Raw genomic sequence first — 18,856 nt, 5'->3', positions numbered from 1 at the left:
GCTAGTTTTGACTCAAAAACTACGTTACCACTACCAGGTTTCTTCCAAAATGTTTCACAATAAACCCCTATCCTTACACGCGTGTAGCTTCTCTACAGCAATCGGACCCCTTCAAATGCAATGTACAAATATCCCGTTCATATCCGTGATATTATATTTTGTGTGAGATTATCTAGATATGTGATGCATAATTTCAGTGAAACAGAACTTATCCTTTTATGCTAACTTCTTTAAATTTCATCAAAATAAGTCCTCATTGCCATGTATATCGGGCATTTTAACAAAACATTTGGAGCAATTGTGAAATCCCCAGTTTGCAAGAATATGGAAAGAAAAAAAAAAAACATTTACCGACTGCTACAGAGTCGCTGGCTCACGCAAATTAATGTTAGATCTACAGTATTAATCAGAAAATGTGCAAAGTTAATCTATTGAAATTCCCATTGCGTAATATACGTATTAGAACTGTTATTGTTTGAATGTATATCATGTGTTTTAGTTAGGTCATAGCCTGTGTTTATACTGCGCTCGAATCAATAAGAATAATAAAAAATACATGAAGTTTTATTTTTAATTGATAAAGCATGGCCCATCTTTTAGTTGGTCTAATTTTTATGCATATAAGGTAACAAACAACACAATACAAATTTCCACGAGTATGAAGCTTTATTTAAGCAATAAGTGTGTGAATAAATAACCATCACAACTCGATCGTCAAAGCTGACAAACATAAATATATATGTAAAAGCAGCGGATGTAATTGCATGTAAAAGTTACATAAAGTTATACCAAAGAAAGCATATTATTACTTTAAATCTATTCATAAATGATTTTTAAAATGTACATGCTCGTGGGCTTGAACGAAAATGTGTAGATAAAAAGTAACCAACAAAAACCGGTATCATTTAAATTTAATTTTAAAAAATTAGATTATCATTATATCATTAAAATACCAGTTCTGTGTGCGATTTCCAGGTCTGAACGCGGATAATATTCCTTGGTGCGTATAATATGGGAAACAATTTAATCACTTTATTTCGGAGTTGCAACATTGACAACTCCATACAACTCCGGTTGTTTTCTCTTGTCCAATACCATGTTATCTATGTAACTGTACGCTGCATGGTCCCTCTCGGTATGACAATAGTAATCCGCTGGGAACCGTAGTCCGTTCACCATTATTTTGTTCAGGTGACATTCGTCCCATATACTAACCCAATACTAATATGTACTGTTTACATGGGAGCCCAGACTTCCATTCCTAGGATTACCATCCCTGTCACACCTGTCTTCCGAACATTTTGAGCCCAGAACCGCGAATTCTGTAGCTGTATATACTGGAAATAAAAGAAAAAAACAGAACTTACAACATGAACCCTGTCAAAAATTACAGAAATGAGAATTTAAACAAAAATATAATAAGGTTATGGTAATTATATATAAATTAATTAATAAATTAAATACCTCAATAATATCAAAGATAGAAGATACAGTCCACCAATGACCATCTGTACGAATCCTCGGAACCACGCCACCGTTCCTGAGTATATACTACTAAGTACTACGCTCCCAATGAGACCACCTGCGTTCTCCATGAACGATATACTGGCGAACAGCGCACCTGGAATATACATGTACATGTATGTAGATTAGAGATTTTTTGTAGAAATTTGGCAGTCTGAAATCACAGATTCAGCAACAGCTGTAGTTTTTCCTTTCTTACTTTGCAGTTTCTGGATCTGTACCGCAGGCAGTACAAATAACCTTCATGTACTGGCATGAAACGGTAATTGGTAGGCCTTTAAAAACAACTGCCCCTCCCCCTTCCCAAGCATTTTTCTCAACCTGCGGCCCTTATTGTGATTTAGGATCGTATCGTAGAAAAGTCCCAATATACTTATGTTAACACTGTGTTTATTAAATGGCATTCATAAAATGAAAACTCCCCTCCCTCCCTCCAAAAAATATTTATAATACTAAATAAATAAAGGATGATAAAGATCTAAAGTGGCAAAGTTTTTTTTTTTTTTTTTTTTTTGGACAATACAAGTTAGCAGTCCTAACTCATTAAAATTTCTGGAATACAATGCTAGCTTAAAAAGACCTCCATTCACATTACTAAATTATAATAATATGTTAAATATCTTAATGAAAATTTCGTAATTCGAAGAAATCGAATGGGTAAGCAAAACCTGCGACGGGCCGTATTGGCGTCGGCTTGCAAAATGTTATTTTAATTCTGTTATTTATAGACCTGTTTTGTTGCACTGAAGGAAACAATACCTTGTTCTTGATTTGTTACTTGTTTCGACAGCACTGTTCTTAACATGGGTACAGCCAGCATGAAAAGACACCCGACAGCGGTCTCTGGAATATAAAATTTTAATAATATGTTATTACATGTATCATAATGAATGGAGAGAGAGAGAGAGAGAGAGAGAGAGAGAGAGAGAAAGAGAGGGGGAGGCACGAAGGGAGTCATTTATCGATATTAATAACAAAACAAATCTTACCAATGTAAATGAAGGTATCTGTCTGCGCCAAGGCTAACATAATTCTTGCACCCAATGTGCTTATACAGGAAACCATGGCAACGGTGACTTCCGACATTTTTATCCAGCTGCGCATGGCGAATAGCCCTGCCAATGCACATACCTAAAAAAATGAATAGGAAAGAAATCAAAATGAAAAAAAAGAAAACAAAAAACAAAAGCATTAAGCTATTTTTTCAAGGAATTTGAACAAATATTTAAGTCACACCAGACACCGAAAATGTTAACTGCAACGAATTCTAACATGATATAATATGAAATATCATCTTACCTCGTATCCTATGAAGCTAACAGCATTATAGTAGCCAATATGTTCACTATCCCAGCAGAATGGTGAGTTCATTACATACAGTATATCCAAACTGCCCGTGGAAACTACTGGTATAGCACAAAATAAAAACACAGGCAAAAGAAGGCGCAGTTTCCATACCCGCCCGGTACCTTTTTCATCTGCTCCATGAAGGAAAAGTTTCCCGACTTTTAAAGCATTTGAGCAGTCGATTAATTTTGCCGAGGGATCTTTCTCCCCAAGTTCCGGTAGGAATGCTATAGTGTATAAGAGAGCTAACAGCATAATTCCCACTAACATCGCTGCAGGTTCGACAAAGGTTTTGATCAATATTCCAACACTCATATTCGAAACGGCGGCTGCAAATATGATGGATGACTCTGCAATGAAGATTCTTACCGCCTTGTTTTTGGATGTAGAAATGTCTGCGAGGTAAGCGAAGGCAGCCATTAACGCAGTAGCATCCAGTCCAAATAAACCTTCTATGAAAGATATTGGTAGCAGTGCCCAAAGAGGCCATTTGAAATAAATACCTATGACGTAGCCAACTAGTTTTATAAGACTGCCGATTATTGGAAGGAGAAGGGAAAGTCTCCTGCCGCCCTTGTCGCTGTGGGCGCCGTAAAAAACTGTCATGAAAACGGACGTGACTGTGGAGCATATGGAAAAATACATGCTCCAGTTTGAGGATTCGGCCTGTACCTGCTGCTGCAAAATGTAATCCAGGCTTGATTTGTTGACGTCAGCACAGGGTGCCTGGCTAGAACTGTTACCTTCTGGATCATAGCCCTTTTCTTCAGCGACCTTCAAATAAATGTACTGAATTTGCAAAGGCACCACACCACACAAAGAGAAACAATAAAGGAACAAGTAAGGTTCCACAGTTATGGGCCATCTTGCTTTGTATTTTGGCCGTTCGACGTCGCCACCAGTTATTTCAGCATTCCCGGTCTGTGGATGGTAGTAGTCGTGACCAGTCTCCAGGACACCTGTTCCATTGCTGCTGTACTTGTCCCGCGCTTCAACATTGCCATGGTACATCAGTGGTGATCTTTCGCCTCCGCCTCCCATTTTAAATGGCGGTGTAGTGGTGATCGCTTGCAAAGATGAACATGTAAAGCCACCTGAAAAGATCGTAAGGATTTTAACGTCAAAATGAATTATGATACATTGCTTGACCCGTCCCTTCACTTGAAATTTTATTCGATTTAAATTTAAGTTCTAAACGAATGTCCAGTCGAGCTGACCTTGTCTGTCACTTCCAACCTGAGTTTCACAGTTATATGTGGGATTTCAGCTCAATTTTTAGCATAAATTTTATATAAATGAAAACAGCAGAATCAGTTCTCAATAATTTCTTCAACTCAGAGAGAGTGTACGTGAAACAAACATGCTGATTGTGGAGTCATGAACTCGGAACAGGAGTCGACTTTATAGATTAGTGTGTTTCAAGTGTACTGGAAAATAACCCTTGCCATCAGCATGCCTCCACCGTTTCCAGTGACTGGACTGGGAATGGCGAGGCCGTACTTATAGTGGAAGATAATTTCCAGTGAATTCTGAAATCATTGTACTTTCGATACAAGGCACAAAATATCGCATAACTTTCGTACCCGGAATAGCAAAACTCACCTTGCTGAAATGTAGACCTGCTACTGTTATGATAGTGTTATTTCTTTTTTAAAAATCCTCACAAAAGGTTTTGAGTCATAAGAGTGAAATCCGACCGAAGCGAAAAAAGCGAAACTATTACGTTTCTCTTTATTGTTATCTTGTATGTGTGCAGCTGTGAGTAAGCGTGTGCGTGATCATGAAAAGGATAATAGATCTGACTCATATAATCGCCACTTAAATTATGTTAAAGAAAAGAAACGAAACGATCGCAATCACCTGTTTCAATGAAAAAAGGGATTTTCAGCAAATGTAAATAGATCTGGCTCATACAGTGCCGCCGGAATCTCCCCTTACTTACCCTCCGGGTCGCTGCGGGTTTTACGGACGGCCTGGCTCGGTTACTATGGAAATAACATTGTCATCCATACGCTGTTTGGTTTCTGTTAACAATAGTTCCATACCCTGCCCGTCGGGCAATTATCGTGACAAACTTTCTGCTAACAAAAGAGCCTAACCCTAGCTCGCTGAGATAAAGATCGAAGGTGAGCGTGCTCGCAATTAAGTGTTCGTCCAAGCGTTAATTGACCTTTAATGCGCGGTGGCTTCACTCTACTTTGATCACTCTACTCTGATACGGAGATTTTAAGTATAAGAACTTGCCAACAGTGATTTTTAAAAGTCGCTTTACCAAAAAGATTCGGTGATGACAGCAATTTTCGTGTACATTGTAGCTATGAATTGATTGAATTTACATAGAGTTTAATAAATTAATTTATGAATTTATTAAAGATCAAATAAAACACTACTTGTACATGTAATATTTATTACGCTTCAAACTGTCTTTACTATATACATATTATTAACAAGATTGAAATTTATTTTTATAGTATGTCCTTATATTTCTATTAGGTTTGTTCATAGACGAAATGCATTTTTTTCAAAAAGACTTGTCAGTTGTTTCAGTGATAAACATTTTGTTAGCCAAATCTTTAATATAGTTCAGTCTTTATTTGCATATAGGATCTCTCCCATCTACACCCGTAACATTTCTGTCCATTCTTATTCGTTCATCAATCGTAAACAACCTTCCCATCAACTGAACGCAAAAGTTGCTGGGGAACTGGCCCGTTGTCGAATTTCGAATATTTCTTTATTTGACAAGGCGACGGGTGGCCGGCCGAAAGACTGATTCCTTGATTCTGTAGGACACAAAGTAGGAATTGTTTCTCTATCATTGTTTGATATGTAATTCAAAACGATAGGAATAGTTCATCTTTACGATCTAAAGCCCAAACTTAACCAAAAGCCTTCTTCATACTTAAACGCATCAAAAGAAATTAATTAAAAAAACTGGATTACAATCTCTCGGGCTAACTTCACTGGTTGGCACGTGTCATCTCACATTAATTAACAATCAGTTCAGGTTAGCTTTATTCATGCTGGGTAAACACAGTAATTAAGCCCTGACTATTACATAATCACTACTGTGTGACACGCGTCGTCTAAAATTAATGTTAACATTGCGATGACGCTCTTCAATCCAAACTAATCAATTGCACATAATTCTAAATCAACTGACACGTGTCAACAGGATTGTTTGTGTATCTGGACTTCCTAAATGGCCAATAAGTATTTTTTTTTAATATGACATGTTTATGTCACTGATTTCCATGCCATCGTGTCACCTGCCAAGTGAACGGTATAAATCGACACTCAAATTTTCCAAATCATCACAATTCCAAGATGCCTCTTAGCGATTACGTGCGTCTGCGTGTCATCGCCCTCCGAGAACAAGGGGTGCGAATTAAAAACATAACCGCACAAATGGAAAATGAAGGCCATAAAGTGTCGCGACAAGCCATTTACTATGCGTTAAAGAAATACGACGAAGGGCTTGGTATTGCAGATAAGCCACGAAGTGGACGTCCCTCAAAGGTTGACCTGCGCCACATGAACGTTATAGACGAGGAGATGACCATATTAACGCAGAAAAGTGTATTATACAGTAATAAATATATTAATCACCTAAAGAAGGTGATTCCAGCGGTACTTGAGAGAGAAGGTCGTGCATCAGGCTACTAAACTAGCAACACATGTAATAAAGGTAATGAGACATTGATATTTATTTGATGTATTAGCTATTTAAAATTTTCCATTTTAACTACGCTTTTGTTGATCGTGACTTATTATCATCAAATAAAATTGTTATACGTGTTTTAAAACTAAGCCTGATTTGTTCTTCAGAGTTTTGTTCTAATATTTGACTTGCCTTTACTCGAGTCTTCTGTTGCAGTTGATACATAACCCGGTATTGTTTGCTCGTGTCGATAGCAATCTCTTTGCATCAGCTATAATAGAAACCTTAAGTGAGGCAATTAAGAAGGGGCAGACCGTGTTCGTTGAACCGACTAATTTGGGTGTCCGATAAGGATTGCTTGGGGATTCCCCTACCCTGTAATTATCATACGGCCTCTATTGTTCGACCATATGGGGCAGGGTTGGGAAACCATACGGCCATTTGGTAAGGGGACATTCCGGCGGCACTGTATAAGTTTACAGAGCAAGTTTTAAAATATTAACTGTAACCTGGTTTGACTGGTGTTGAGAAGAATAAATACATAAACATGTTAATACAATATCTTTAATTGCAGTTAATTACGCCTTGAGAAAATCAATAGATAATGATTAAATGAAAAATTTAATAGTTAGGATTCAAGGTTATTCATATATGTTCCCACTTTAACTTTTTGAACTCAATAACCTTTTATCAGCTTCAATCGTAAAATGTAATCTCCTCCTTAAATGTCCTGTTCTAAATACGCACTAGACTAAGTATATCAACGCAATGCAAAGTGTAAATTTGTTTTGTGTATGATAGATATATCAGTGTCGCCTGACTAAGGTTTGAGCCAGGCTATATTGGAGCAGGTTAACATTTCTTGCTGATTGACTTATTCCGATCATATGAAATGTTTCATTAATAATTCAGTTTAGAAATCTTGTCATTATGCCTTTGCACCGAAGCCATTTCCAAATGCAATCGAGAATTTTTTTTAAACAGTTAATTCCGCCCTTTCAAAATGTCAACTATAATTTATACGGTCAGATTTAACGGAACCTACACCTTTAGCATCTCTTCAATTCAGGCATTTGCCTTCGTCAGCAAAATTGGCGGAATTCCACAACACAATGGTAAATACTTCTCTACCGCAATCAGACCCTTTCAATCGAGCTTCACACATTTTCCATTCAGGGTAGTGCTCTCACAGATTTTGCCTGGGATTAGTCGTTTTGAGTTTTGGAATGCGTGATTTGGGTGGTATAAATATCACCCTTTTGAAATTTCATCATGTAAGTGTACATCCTCAATACCGAATATATCGGAAATTCCTTAAAGAAAACTACAATAGGAGGAATTGTGAAATAAATAGTTGGTCTGAATACATATTTTAATCTGAGCAAGTACAGTCCGTCTTTCTGTTGGTCCAATTTTATCACGCATCTAAAGGTAACAAACAACACACACACACACACACACACACAAAAGACTATTCGAATTCACAACTAAAAAGCTCTCTTTATACAAAATGCTTATGTATTTATAACCATTACTCCATTTCAAAGACAACATGAAATCAGCGGATGTCACTACATGTTAAAATTCAATAAAAGCTACATCATAACATACATAGTCTAATATATTACTTTGAATTTATTACTAAATGATATAATTTACATGATCGAAGTTTGTCACAATAAATTAAAGAAACATTAAACTTCACCAAAAGGGAATGTCGTTATCATAAAAACAACATCATCATACATGTAACATCGTCAAAATACCCATTTTACGCGCTTTTCCGGTCAAAAAACGCACAATACACCTCGGGGCGTTTAGTAGACCAATTTACTTTTGAGTTTCAGCGGTGACCATATATACTCCTTTTAGTGCAAGTAGAGAGGAGTCACTGCGGGCCTTTTGAAATTCAAAGGTGTTCCCCCTTATCTTCTAGCATTGGCCACTATTACTGCACGCTGTATGGTGCCTCCCTGTCTCCCCAACTGGGAACTGCTGACGTTTTGAGGCCAGAACTGCGAATTCTGCAGCTGTAAACACTGGCAGTAGAAAAAAAACAGAACTCAAAACATGAAACCAAAGACAAAAACGTGTGAATTTCATAAAAATATAATAATAATAGATAGATAGATAGATTGATTGATTGATTGATTGATCAATAAACTAAATACCCCAATAATATCAAAGATAGAAGATACAGTCCACCAATGACCATCTGTACGAATCCTCGAAACCACGCCACCGTTCCTGCGTATATACTACTAAGTACTACGCTCCCAATGAGACCACCTGCGTTCTCCATAAACGATATACTGGCGAACAGCGCACCTGGAATATACATGTACCTAGATTAGAGGTTGGAGGATTTCGCTTTCACACATTAAGCATTAGGTAACCAGTAGTGCATGCTACCAAGGATAGTACCGTAGAAAAGTCCCTTAATGCTAATGTTAATACAATGTTTAGCAAATGCATTAAAAAATTAAGACACCCTCCCTCCCCCAAAAAAAATTAATAAGAAAACTTTGCTCGATTCAGACTATCAGAATGATGAATTAGGAAAACGTTGATGTTATTCGAGCCGGAAAGATAAAAAATAGGTTGGTAGAATGAAAAATTCTAATGGCTTTGCCTAGGACTTATCAAAGTGATAAATTTTTGAAATGTCAAGGATTTATAAAAAGCTTTATTAAGGTGTTAAGTTCAAGGTGTGCGTTTTATCACATAAATCTAAACAAAAATGTTCGGCGACTAATGACCCCTATAAAACCTTCGACGGCCCTTGGCTTGTAAAACGTAAGAAGATGAAAGAGAAGTGAGTTTAATTCCACTATCTTATAATACCTTGTTCTTGGTTTGTTGCTAGTTTCGACAGCACAGCTCTCAACATGGGCACAGCCAGCATGAAAAGACACCCGACAGCGGTCTCTGGAATATAGGATTTTAGTAATAGGCCTATGTTATTAGCATAATGAATGGAGAGAGAGAGAGAGAGAGAGAGAGAGAGAGAGAGGAGGCACGTGGGTGGCAATTTTTTAAAATAAATGTTAATATCCGAAAATATCTTACCAATATAAATCAAGGTATCTGTCTGTGCCAAGGCTAACATAATTCTTGCTCCCAATGCGCTTATACAGGAAACCATGACTACGGTGACTTCAGATAATTTTAGCCAACGGCGCATGGCGAATAGGCCTGCCACTGCACATACCTTTGATATATGAATAGGAAAAAAAAAATGAAATTAACAACAAAAACAAAAACATTTAACTATTTATTTTCAAGCAGTTGAAACATAAATTTTAGTCACATCAGACATCTAAGAGTTTATACAATTATGACAAGATAGTAACGTGAAATATGACCTTACCTCATATCCGATGAATTTAATAGAGTTATAGTATCCAATGCGTACACTATCCCAGCAGAATGGTGAGTTCATTACATACAGTATATCCAAACTGCCTGCGGAAACTACTGGTATTGCACAAAATAAAAACACCAGCAGTAGAAGGCGCAGTTTCCATACCCGCCCGGTATCTTTGTCATCTGCTCCATGAAGGAAAAGTTTCCCAACTTTTAAAGCATTTGAGCAGTCGATCAATTTTGCCGAGGGATCTTTCTCCCCAAGTTCCGGTAGGAATGCTATAGTGTATAAGAGAGCTAACAGCATAATTCCCGCTAACATTGCTGCAGGTTCGACAAAGGTTGGGAATGCTTTGATCAATATTCCAACACTCACATTCGAAATGGCGGCTGCAATTCCAAGGGCTGCCTCTGCAATTAAGATTCTGATCGCCTTATTTTTGGATGTACAAACGTCTGCGAGGTAAGCGAAGGCAGCCATTAAGGCAGTAGCATACTGCCCGAATAAACCTTCTATGAAAGACATTGGTAGCAGTGCCCAAAGAGGCCATTTGAAATAAATGGCTATGACGTAGCCACCTAGTTTTATAAGACCGCCAACGGTTGGAAGGAGAAGGGAAAGTCTCCTGCCGCCCTTGTCGCTGTGGGCGCCGTAAAAGATCGTCACGAAAACGGACGTGATTGTGGAGCATATGGAAAAATACATGCTCCAGTTTGAGGATTCGGCCTGTACCTGCTGCTGCAAAATGTAATCCGGGCTGGACTTGTTGACGTCAGCGCAAGGCGACTGGCTAGAACTAGTACTGTTACTTGCAGGAACATAGCCCATTTCCTCTGCGACCTTCAAATAAATGTACTGAATTTGCAAAGGCACCACACCAAACAAAGAGAAACAATAGAGGAACAAGTAAGGTTCCACAGTTATGGGCCATCTTGCTTTGTATTTTGGCCGTTCGACGTCGCCGCCAGTTATTTCAGCATTCCCGGTCTGTGGATGGTAGTAGTCGCGACCGGTCTCCAGAACACCTGTTCCATTGCTGCTGTACTTGTCCCGCACTTCAACATTGCCATGGTACATCAGTGGTGATCTTTCGTCTCCCTCTTCCATTTTTATTTGCTCTTTGTTATGCTTCAGTTACAGGTGTGGCAGTCAGTTTCAAATATGAACGAATAATGTCACCTAAAAAGAACATCATGATGATAATTAATGTCTATTTCTTATTGGCGATTCTTGAGCATAACCACTGCCCTGTACCCTGTATTTTATTTTATTTTATTTTATTTTATTATTTTTTTTTTTTTTCAGAACAACACCGTCATCTCCTAGGTGGGTTTTGAAAAATAGTACCCCCTCCCGTCTTTTAAAGCTTTTCATAACTGAAAGACTCAGCATCCATTGCCTATTCAAAAGAAATGACAAGACCAACCTTGATACCCAGCGTAGATCCTGCTTATGCCTCTAAAGTTAGTTTGTCTACCTCCAACGACATGTAACTGGTACATTTACCTATATCGGAACCCCGGGATAACAGAAACAGGGATTGCCTAGTATCATACCTTAGCCGAGGTCAAAATAGTTACTTATTCACAAAGTAGTTAATTATTGCCTGATAACCTCTACTTGTCAACTAGAACCCACCACAGACAGAATAAAGATGTATTTGAAGCGAGTTGACATATCAAATATTTCCCACTAAGTCCAACCAAAGGCCATATGCACCATATAGTTTCAAACAGCGTAACTTAAAGCGTAACTCAAAGGGTATCGTTTGTTACATTCCACGAAAAATATACTTGGGCAGATATTTCCTGCTATTTTTCTGTGCTATATTTAGCCCTCGCTCGTTTCTGCCAGCCTCATTACTATTTGACCAACTACGAACTTGAGGCACGATAAATAGGCCAAGTGTACGACCTGAAATTGAAAGAAGGTTCAGTTTGAAAGCTTTTTCGACTGATCGAGTGATTAATTCGGTTTATCATTTGGCAAGTGGACTTAATGTGAATTGTGCGAGATACTGGTAGTACCAGTGACCTACATGTGTTACAGAGAATCTACGCTCTCTTCATATGTAACTTTAAGGGTTGTTTGTCAACTTCATGTAGCCTATAACCACTAACACCTTTATTTCATAAAATTGATTTTCACTGTCAATAGTTTGATTAAATTCCAGAGCAATTTCTCCCGTACCTGCATTTAGTAAGAGTTCTATATTTGCCTGCCTGTATGAATTTGAAATGGTAGTTTGAAAGGGTGAAATTACCAGTCGGTAATAACTGGATCGGTTTTAATAATCGGTTTTAACTGGAGTGGCTTTGGTGAAAAGGCAAAATTATATTACATTACATATACAAGGTACATTACACATACCAGATCTCTGACACGAGAAGAAATAACGAAATTAAGAAACATAACGAAACATTTACTTTATAAGAAAGAAATACGTTAATCGACAACACATATCTCCACCATACCTGCTCCAATGTAGACAGACTTGAACCTCTGTTCCACCAAACAACGTGTCCTGACTTGAACCTTATCAAGTGACACTGATAAACTTAAGTACACAAAACAAGTGTACACTCTGTTGATAATACTTAGTCAAGTATTTAGAACAGGTCTCCGTAACTCGAATTGCAATGGCGATATCACCTTTCAGGCCCGTAGCCAGCAATTTCAAAAAGGGGGTTCTTTTTCTGAAAAAGTGAACCTTTTTCCATAAAAAACTTCATGTACCTAGATCAAATTTTACCCAGAGTGGACCTTTTCCCGGCAAAAGGGGTGGTTCTTTCGAACCCCCCTGGCTACGGGCCTGCGGCTTTCATTTTCGAGGCTTTTATGTATGCATGGGGCGAGTAAATGCCGAGTTATGGCGCTTGTGTTCGTTCGCAATTCGCGATGCTTTCGAGTTACGGAGCCCTGGTTGTTTAAGGAGGTTAAGTATGCGATAATATTAAGTAGGTGACTCATCATGTGCGTATGGATGTACGAGTACGTTGAATAGGTTATATAGACATGTGTATATATACACACAATGGACAATAGAAGTGTCACCCCCTGAATCAGTCATTTATCTTCCCCAAAGTATTGGTTCAGGAGGGGTGACACTTCTATTGTCCAGTGTGTGTAATTTCTTATACTGTATTTGCTGGAATGACAGAAATAAACTAAAAAAAAGTTTGCGATAATGCCCTGTCGCCCCGAGCGATATATACCAGAACACCTCGAGCGTCAGTGAGACAGGTGTTCAAGGCATATATGGCAAGAGAGTGGCAGTGTATTATGTGACATCCTTACCGAGAGAAAGTACTTGTACTCCCATTTCACCGAAACAAACCCTAACACCGAATAAAGCGTATATCACCACGGTCACATAACGTCTCGATCGAGCTACGTATAATACAAATAAAAGGTCAAAGAGGTTTTTTTAAAGGTAAAAGGTTAAAATTTGCCATTTATTTATATTTTTATTCCAATAAACTAACGTTCAGTTATCATGTATTTCATTTATCTGCGTTATTGCATTTATACATTTTACCACATAATGGTTTATATTGAGTCATTTGGTTTCTTTATATATTTATTTTGTTGACTTATATATATATATATATATATATATATATATATATATATATATATATATATATATATATATATATATATATATATATATTTATTTATTTTCACTTGAAAACTCAATGTCGAATTACTTTTTGTGGCAAAGTGACACCAAAATAGAAATGGATACACTCTAATCAAATACACAGTATCATATACATCACAATCAATGTCAAAACTTTATATCTCTCACAGCTCACAAACTATTCAGTGCTCTCTTTATTAGGAAACGAAATAAGCTCATCCTTTATAATTCCAGACAGAGCTGCCTTTTCAAATCAAGCAGCATATTTGGTGTGAGCAAGGTCACTCCACTCGTAATTAAAGGCATTAATCTTCATTTCGATACGGACCGAACTGGCAATACAAAGCTGCTTCCAAATCCCCTCATCAAGGTACTGAAAGCCAAATACATAAATGTCGCATTTATAGATATAGATAAATGTGAAAGTTTTTATCACTTTTTAAAACTTCGTATGTTTTGTCGTCGAGGCACAAAGAGGGTTACATTCTATTTTTGAGAAATAAAAAAAAACAAATAAAACAAGCTTTAAGTCGTTGCGTTGTATATCCCAAGTAAAGGCCGTGTAATTACATGTATATAGGCTACTGGACCCTTTTTTATTCTATTCAACAGAAGGCCAAGAACTTAAAAGAGACAACAGTTCTTCGTATGAGATTAATATTTCACAATTAATACATTGTAAACAACTCACAAAAATAAAATAGTTTCTATTTTACCACCAAAACGGCGGTTATCGCAATTATGCTGGAATCTGTGCTTGCCATCAGACCACATGACCTTCATAGATAGCTTCCCTCTGTAATAATCTCTTTAGATATTGTTACAAAAACCAAACTTAGAAAAATAAATTAAAAAAACATCGACCAATTTTGAATGTTGGAACGGATTCATTAACCATTTATAAGTATGGAAAAATCCTCATTTACCCCAGGAAAATCCGTTTTATGACACTTTTCCCACCAAAATGGATAGCTACTATCCCTTTAACTTTATTTTGTGCTTTGGACTGGAGCGTTTTTGAGTAAAATATGATGTCACAGAGGTTCAATCCATGCAAGCTTTAAGGTGTGATTTTTTTTTTTTTTTTTTTTTTGTGGTCATTGTAATAAAGATCTATCCGAATTACGTTCGTCTGTTTTCGTCAGTTTCCGTGACTGGCGTCGTTCGCCAAGCCTGCGGCACACAAACTTGTGCAACGTTAGGGACGTCTCAACAGGTCCATCTTTCATAAAGATTGATTAAACACGAGTTATTCCAGGTAGGATGACTTGGGGTACTGCCAAAGGTTTCTTATTTTATAATTTCTATGTGTTCATTCTTTTATTTATTATTCATTTGTGTTTGTAGTTTCTTCAATGATATTAAATTTATATTTGTAAATATGTCCCATTTTATTCAGCTGTTTTATATGACTTATGTTAACTCATTCAGAGTATAATTTTTATCATTTGTTAATCATATTTAGTTATTTATAATTATAATACATACCTGAGATACAAACTTATGCCACGTTTGGGAGTGGATTTCTCTGTTACAAAAAATACCGACATTATACCGTAATAAATATATACAATAAAACGTAAACTAAAACGTAACCCCCTTTTTTATTTATCTAGAATGGATTTTCGTGCTGATACTCTTAGTTCAAACCATGAGCACTGTTTATGTTTTTGATAGACGACTTAGAAAAACCTTCAATGCAACCAAGGATTACATAACTATATTTAGCAAGACCCCCGCCCCTCCGCCACTAAAAAATCAGGCTCCATCCGTCTGTTAATCTTTTCCCTTTCAACTACAACATAATATACAGCATTTGCACAATCTGTGTTTTCTTTGAAAATCCCATCTCCTTGAAACGTGATAATCACTAATAAAGGGATGGCTAAATGAATGATCAATTGACTAATTTTTCCAATAAAGCTGCTCAAGGATGCATCAATAAAGGGGATGTCAGTCACCTCATGCAATCAGTTTATGTAACAGACCAATGGGTCACGCAAAATCGATTGTCTGTCATTATTATAGATTGAATAAGTTGTCGTAAGCTGTGTCCTGAAATAAAGAAGGATTCCAGACCATCGTTTTTCATAGAGTTGCGTATTATTTTCGACACATGGCTTCCTTGTCGGCCCGTAGGGGTCGAGTTGTAGTTCTTGACGCCACGTTCTACCCCTATATGCCGTGTATGACCTGATGTGTGTAAGGCAACGGCCTATTAAAGTCTATAAGCCCATGAAGCCTTAAGTTTTAACAAGTGCAATTTAAATGATATATTTCACGTTGGAGACACCAGTACGCCATAAAAAGTCCATGAAGACAAACTTTAGAGAGCTGTATACAGCAAATACAAGCCAGGTGACACATATTTATGTAAACGTTATTTAAATACTTTAGTCCAGGGGGATAATGAGTTGTCTTCGCCTGCCATGGCAATAACCAAGAATGTTACGTCTACCTGGAAACTGGACGTCCCTGTGTACGGAGAATATATTTAAACATCTTTGTTCTGTATTTTGTTGAAATGCTTCTTTGGTGTCTCTGACAGGTTAAAATTCTGTTACAAACTGTAGGATTCCTCGTTAAGAAGCCGAGGTTGTCTCGTTCGGTGAATTATTACCTCTGATGAGTAACATGATAATCTTTGAGAATTGCGTTTCAAGTAATGGGATCTTAGATCAAACGGTCTGAAATTGATACAGAAGTCAGTCGGTAATTCCACCGAGCTCTCATTCCAGTTGAATATTTCCACTTAAGTTCTATAAACCTGCCCTTTTGAATCGTATCTCGGATGAAAGGCGGTTAATGGTTCCGTTTATACATGTTGCACATGTAAATATGAGAAAATGCTACTCGGTAGATGGAAATTATTAACTTCGGTGTCACCCATTAAGCCATGATAGACATCAACACGCTTCATCGTGATCCTCTTCTGAAACTGTACAGCGTATGATCTTTCAGAACACAATACTATTGAATAGTATGGTGGTCGAAGAGTTAAAAAAGAACTTCATTTTTTCCAAAGTAAGCAAAAAATTTATACTATATATATATTTTTTTTTCAAAACACTAGAAAAATGTATCCTAAAAAGATCCTTCAAGAAAAAGAAAAAAAAGGACATCAAGGGACTCTCTCTCACGTAATTGCTGTCGTAGCCATGTTGTCAACTTGTCAGTGTTTCAAAATGAACCAGTCTAGACTGGATTAGTTCAGTAGGCCTATACCAGTCGACAGGCGTAATACTGGTTGTAATTTTAATCCTTACTGTCAACCAGGAGAAGGCATGTTATTCAGTTAATCTGATTACATTCAGCGAGAGTCCCCGCGGAGTTGGATTGATCTACGTAGACCGAAAGTGTCATTGGGAGGGGGCCCTTAGGCTTTGGAGACTGACAACTTACTTCTTTGGCTATTACGTACAAGAGTCACCTAAACGAAGCCCTCGAACTCGATAGGCCCAATTAATCAACTTTACTTAAAAAGGAAACGAGCTTGTGAGGAATGCTTCCTCCTCTCCCTACCCTTCTGACAAAAAAAAAAAAAAAAAAAAAAAAAAAAAAAAAAAAAAAAAAAAAAAAACGGTCCAAACTGTATCAGTTAAACATACCACTCAGTGTGAAAAAACCCTTTTGCATTTCGTTTTTCACTTCGTTATTCATTAATCTATTTCTTTATTTTATGTATTTGAAAAGCATCAATCTCCCTTTTTAACTTTGGGGCCACCATAATATAGTCAAAAGCATAATGTAGGAACAAAGTTTGTTATATATTCAATTGTCTCTAGTGTAATAATGGGAAAATTATACCGTGTGACCAGCCATGACGAAGAAGTCATAAGATGCAATCACTTTGATGAAGGGTCGAAACATTATGCATGCCCTTGTTTCAAAACAAATGGTTTCAAAGATACCGCAAGCTTCAAGTGTGTCCAGGGAGAGTTGACCACAGTCCCCTCATGACTACTTACCAGAACAAATAAATATGTGGAGATTTTTTTTTGTTCCAATGACTAGCTAGATTGGTGGGTTTTGCTCAACTAAAGCAATCTGTCTCGCTTTCAGTTTTTCCAGGCAGGCGCTTTTTTATCTTGACGTAAATTCACACACAGTTATCCTTATTCACGGTAGAAAGGTTATCTACGAAAAGTGTACTATGTACGTACACATGTACCAGAAGGGATGTTTTGTAAAGTGAATGTTTATACTGGTATGTTTATACGCAAATACTGGTATGTCCGATTTATAAGTGTTCGGAAGCAATTTGAATGCCGATGTAAAGAGACAGATTCATCCAGATCAGGATTAGTGTGACGCCAGTGGAATAAATCTGGGACGCGGTTTACCTGTACCTGTACAAATCAATGGGAGCCGGAACTTGTATCATGGTTGACCCCGTGGCACGGGACTCCGGCTCACACGGTGAGATTTACATGTACCATCTGGGTGACCTGCCTCGGGTCAGCAAGTCAATTTCGAACTGTCAGAAAACATTAGGCCAAATAAAAGCAGAGAGAGTAGTGCCAGTCAAGTGAGACCTGTAACTCAGCTCGAAGTTAAAAAAAGCGCCGGGTTTATGACACCATTAACCCTACATACACCCCTTCCAGCCAATTGTAACAAGAATTGTACGTAGCTTACTTATGCAGAAATGCCAGTGTTGTACTAAGAGGATAGTTTTGAGCCGTTTTTCACCACTTGGTCATCACAGTCTGCCTTTTAACAGATTTCTGCTAGCACATGTAGCCATTCAACTTTAAAAAAACTTGAAAGTTCATCGTGAAGTGTTTGGTCATTATCTGAAATGTCAGAGCCAGAAAATTTGCCCACACCGCTGAGAATTGCTCAGTGCTCAATTTCAGCAATTAGCATTGCGTCTTGGACATAAGAAGTAAGGTCGTCAAACAGGACATGAAACCGTTGCTGTGCTGTTCAATTCTATATCATTCAACAAATATTTTGACCATTAACAAATTCCTGAAAAGTTCACAATGGGGAAAAAAGTATTTTAATTTCTCCTAGACAAAGCATTGCAAAGTACGTAAGGCTCAGTTAGAGGGCATTTTTCCTGAAAATGTATTATTTCATTTTTAATATTCACTTTTTGACACTTTCTCTATCTAAATGAATTTTTATCGGACCATTTATATGTGTTTTACCCTTTCCCCGTAAGATATATTGCTTTCAACTAAAGGGCATTTCAATAGCCCAGACATCCGCCAAGCAAGGAATCGACAATACAAAATCTTTTTTGAGATATAAGGGGACCCGAATGCAGTTAAAATGTGAAGCCCTTCTCATCCTCCAAAACATTTCA

The 18,856-nt window shown here is 37.4% G+C and overlaps 2 protein-coding genes across 5 annotated transcripts in view; both read right to left on the bottom strand.

The window, feature by feature from the left end:
- Positions 1–647: 647 nt before the first annotated feature.
- Positions 648–4,489, bottom strand: LOC106169747 (proton-coupled folate transporter-like). The gene is made up of 6 exons (XM_087012100.1): positions 4,474–4,489; positions 2,824–3,965; positions 2,514–2,655; positions 2,284–2,367; positions 1,465–1,621; positions 648–1,337 (listed from the first exon to the last, which is right to left on the bottom strand). Exons 2-6 carry the CDS (start codon positions 3,910–3,912, stop codon positions 1,280–1,282), a joined length of 1,530 nt encoding a protein of 509 aa, XP_086868226.1. The 5' UTR covers positions 3,913–3,965; positions 4,474–4,489; the 3' UTR covers positions 648–1,279.
- Positions 4,490–8,028: 3,539 nt separating this feature from the next.
- The window catches only part of LOC106169734 (lysosomal proton-coupled steroid conjugate and bile acid symporter SLC46A3), a 40,801-nt gene continuing 29,973 nt past the window's right edge, over positions 8,029–18,856 (bottom strand). The window contains exons 1-6 of one of the 4 annotated variants that reach the window (XM_087012098.1): positions 13,197–13,263; positions 9,903–11,078; positions 9,602–9,743; positions 9,377–9,460; positions 8,704–8,860; positions 8,029–8,571 (exon numbers count right to left, since the gene is read on the bottom strand). In XM_087012098.1, coding sequence (XP_086868224.1) covers positions 8,481–8,571; positions 8,704–8,860; positions 9,377–9,460; positions 9,602–9,743; positions 9,903–11,006 — 1,578 coding nt within the window. In that variant the 5' untranslated portion in view covers positions 11,007–11,078; positions 13,197–13,263 and the 3' untranslated portion in view covers positions 8,029–8,480. Of the gene's footprint in view, positions 8,572–8,703; positions 8,861–9,376; positions 9,461–9,601; positions 9,744–9,902; positions 11,079–11,325; positions 11,660–12,373; positions 12,678–13,196; positions 13,264–18,856 lie in introns of those variants that run through there. The other 3 variants (XM_013549334.2, XM_087012097.1, XM_087012099.1) reach the window with 3 other exon arrangements.

The sequence above is a fragment of the Lingula anatina genome, chromosome 4 (assembly GCF_051362555.1).
Source record: "Lingula anatina isolate TDL-2025a chromosome 4, LinAna3.0, whole genome shotgun sequence".
NCBI lineage: Eukaryota > Metazoa > Brachiopoda > Lingulata > Lingulida > Lingulidae > Lingula > Lingula anatina.
Note: the sequence above shows the minus strand (reverse complement) of the source record. Positions and strands in the feature narration are given on the sequence as shown.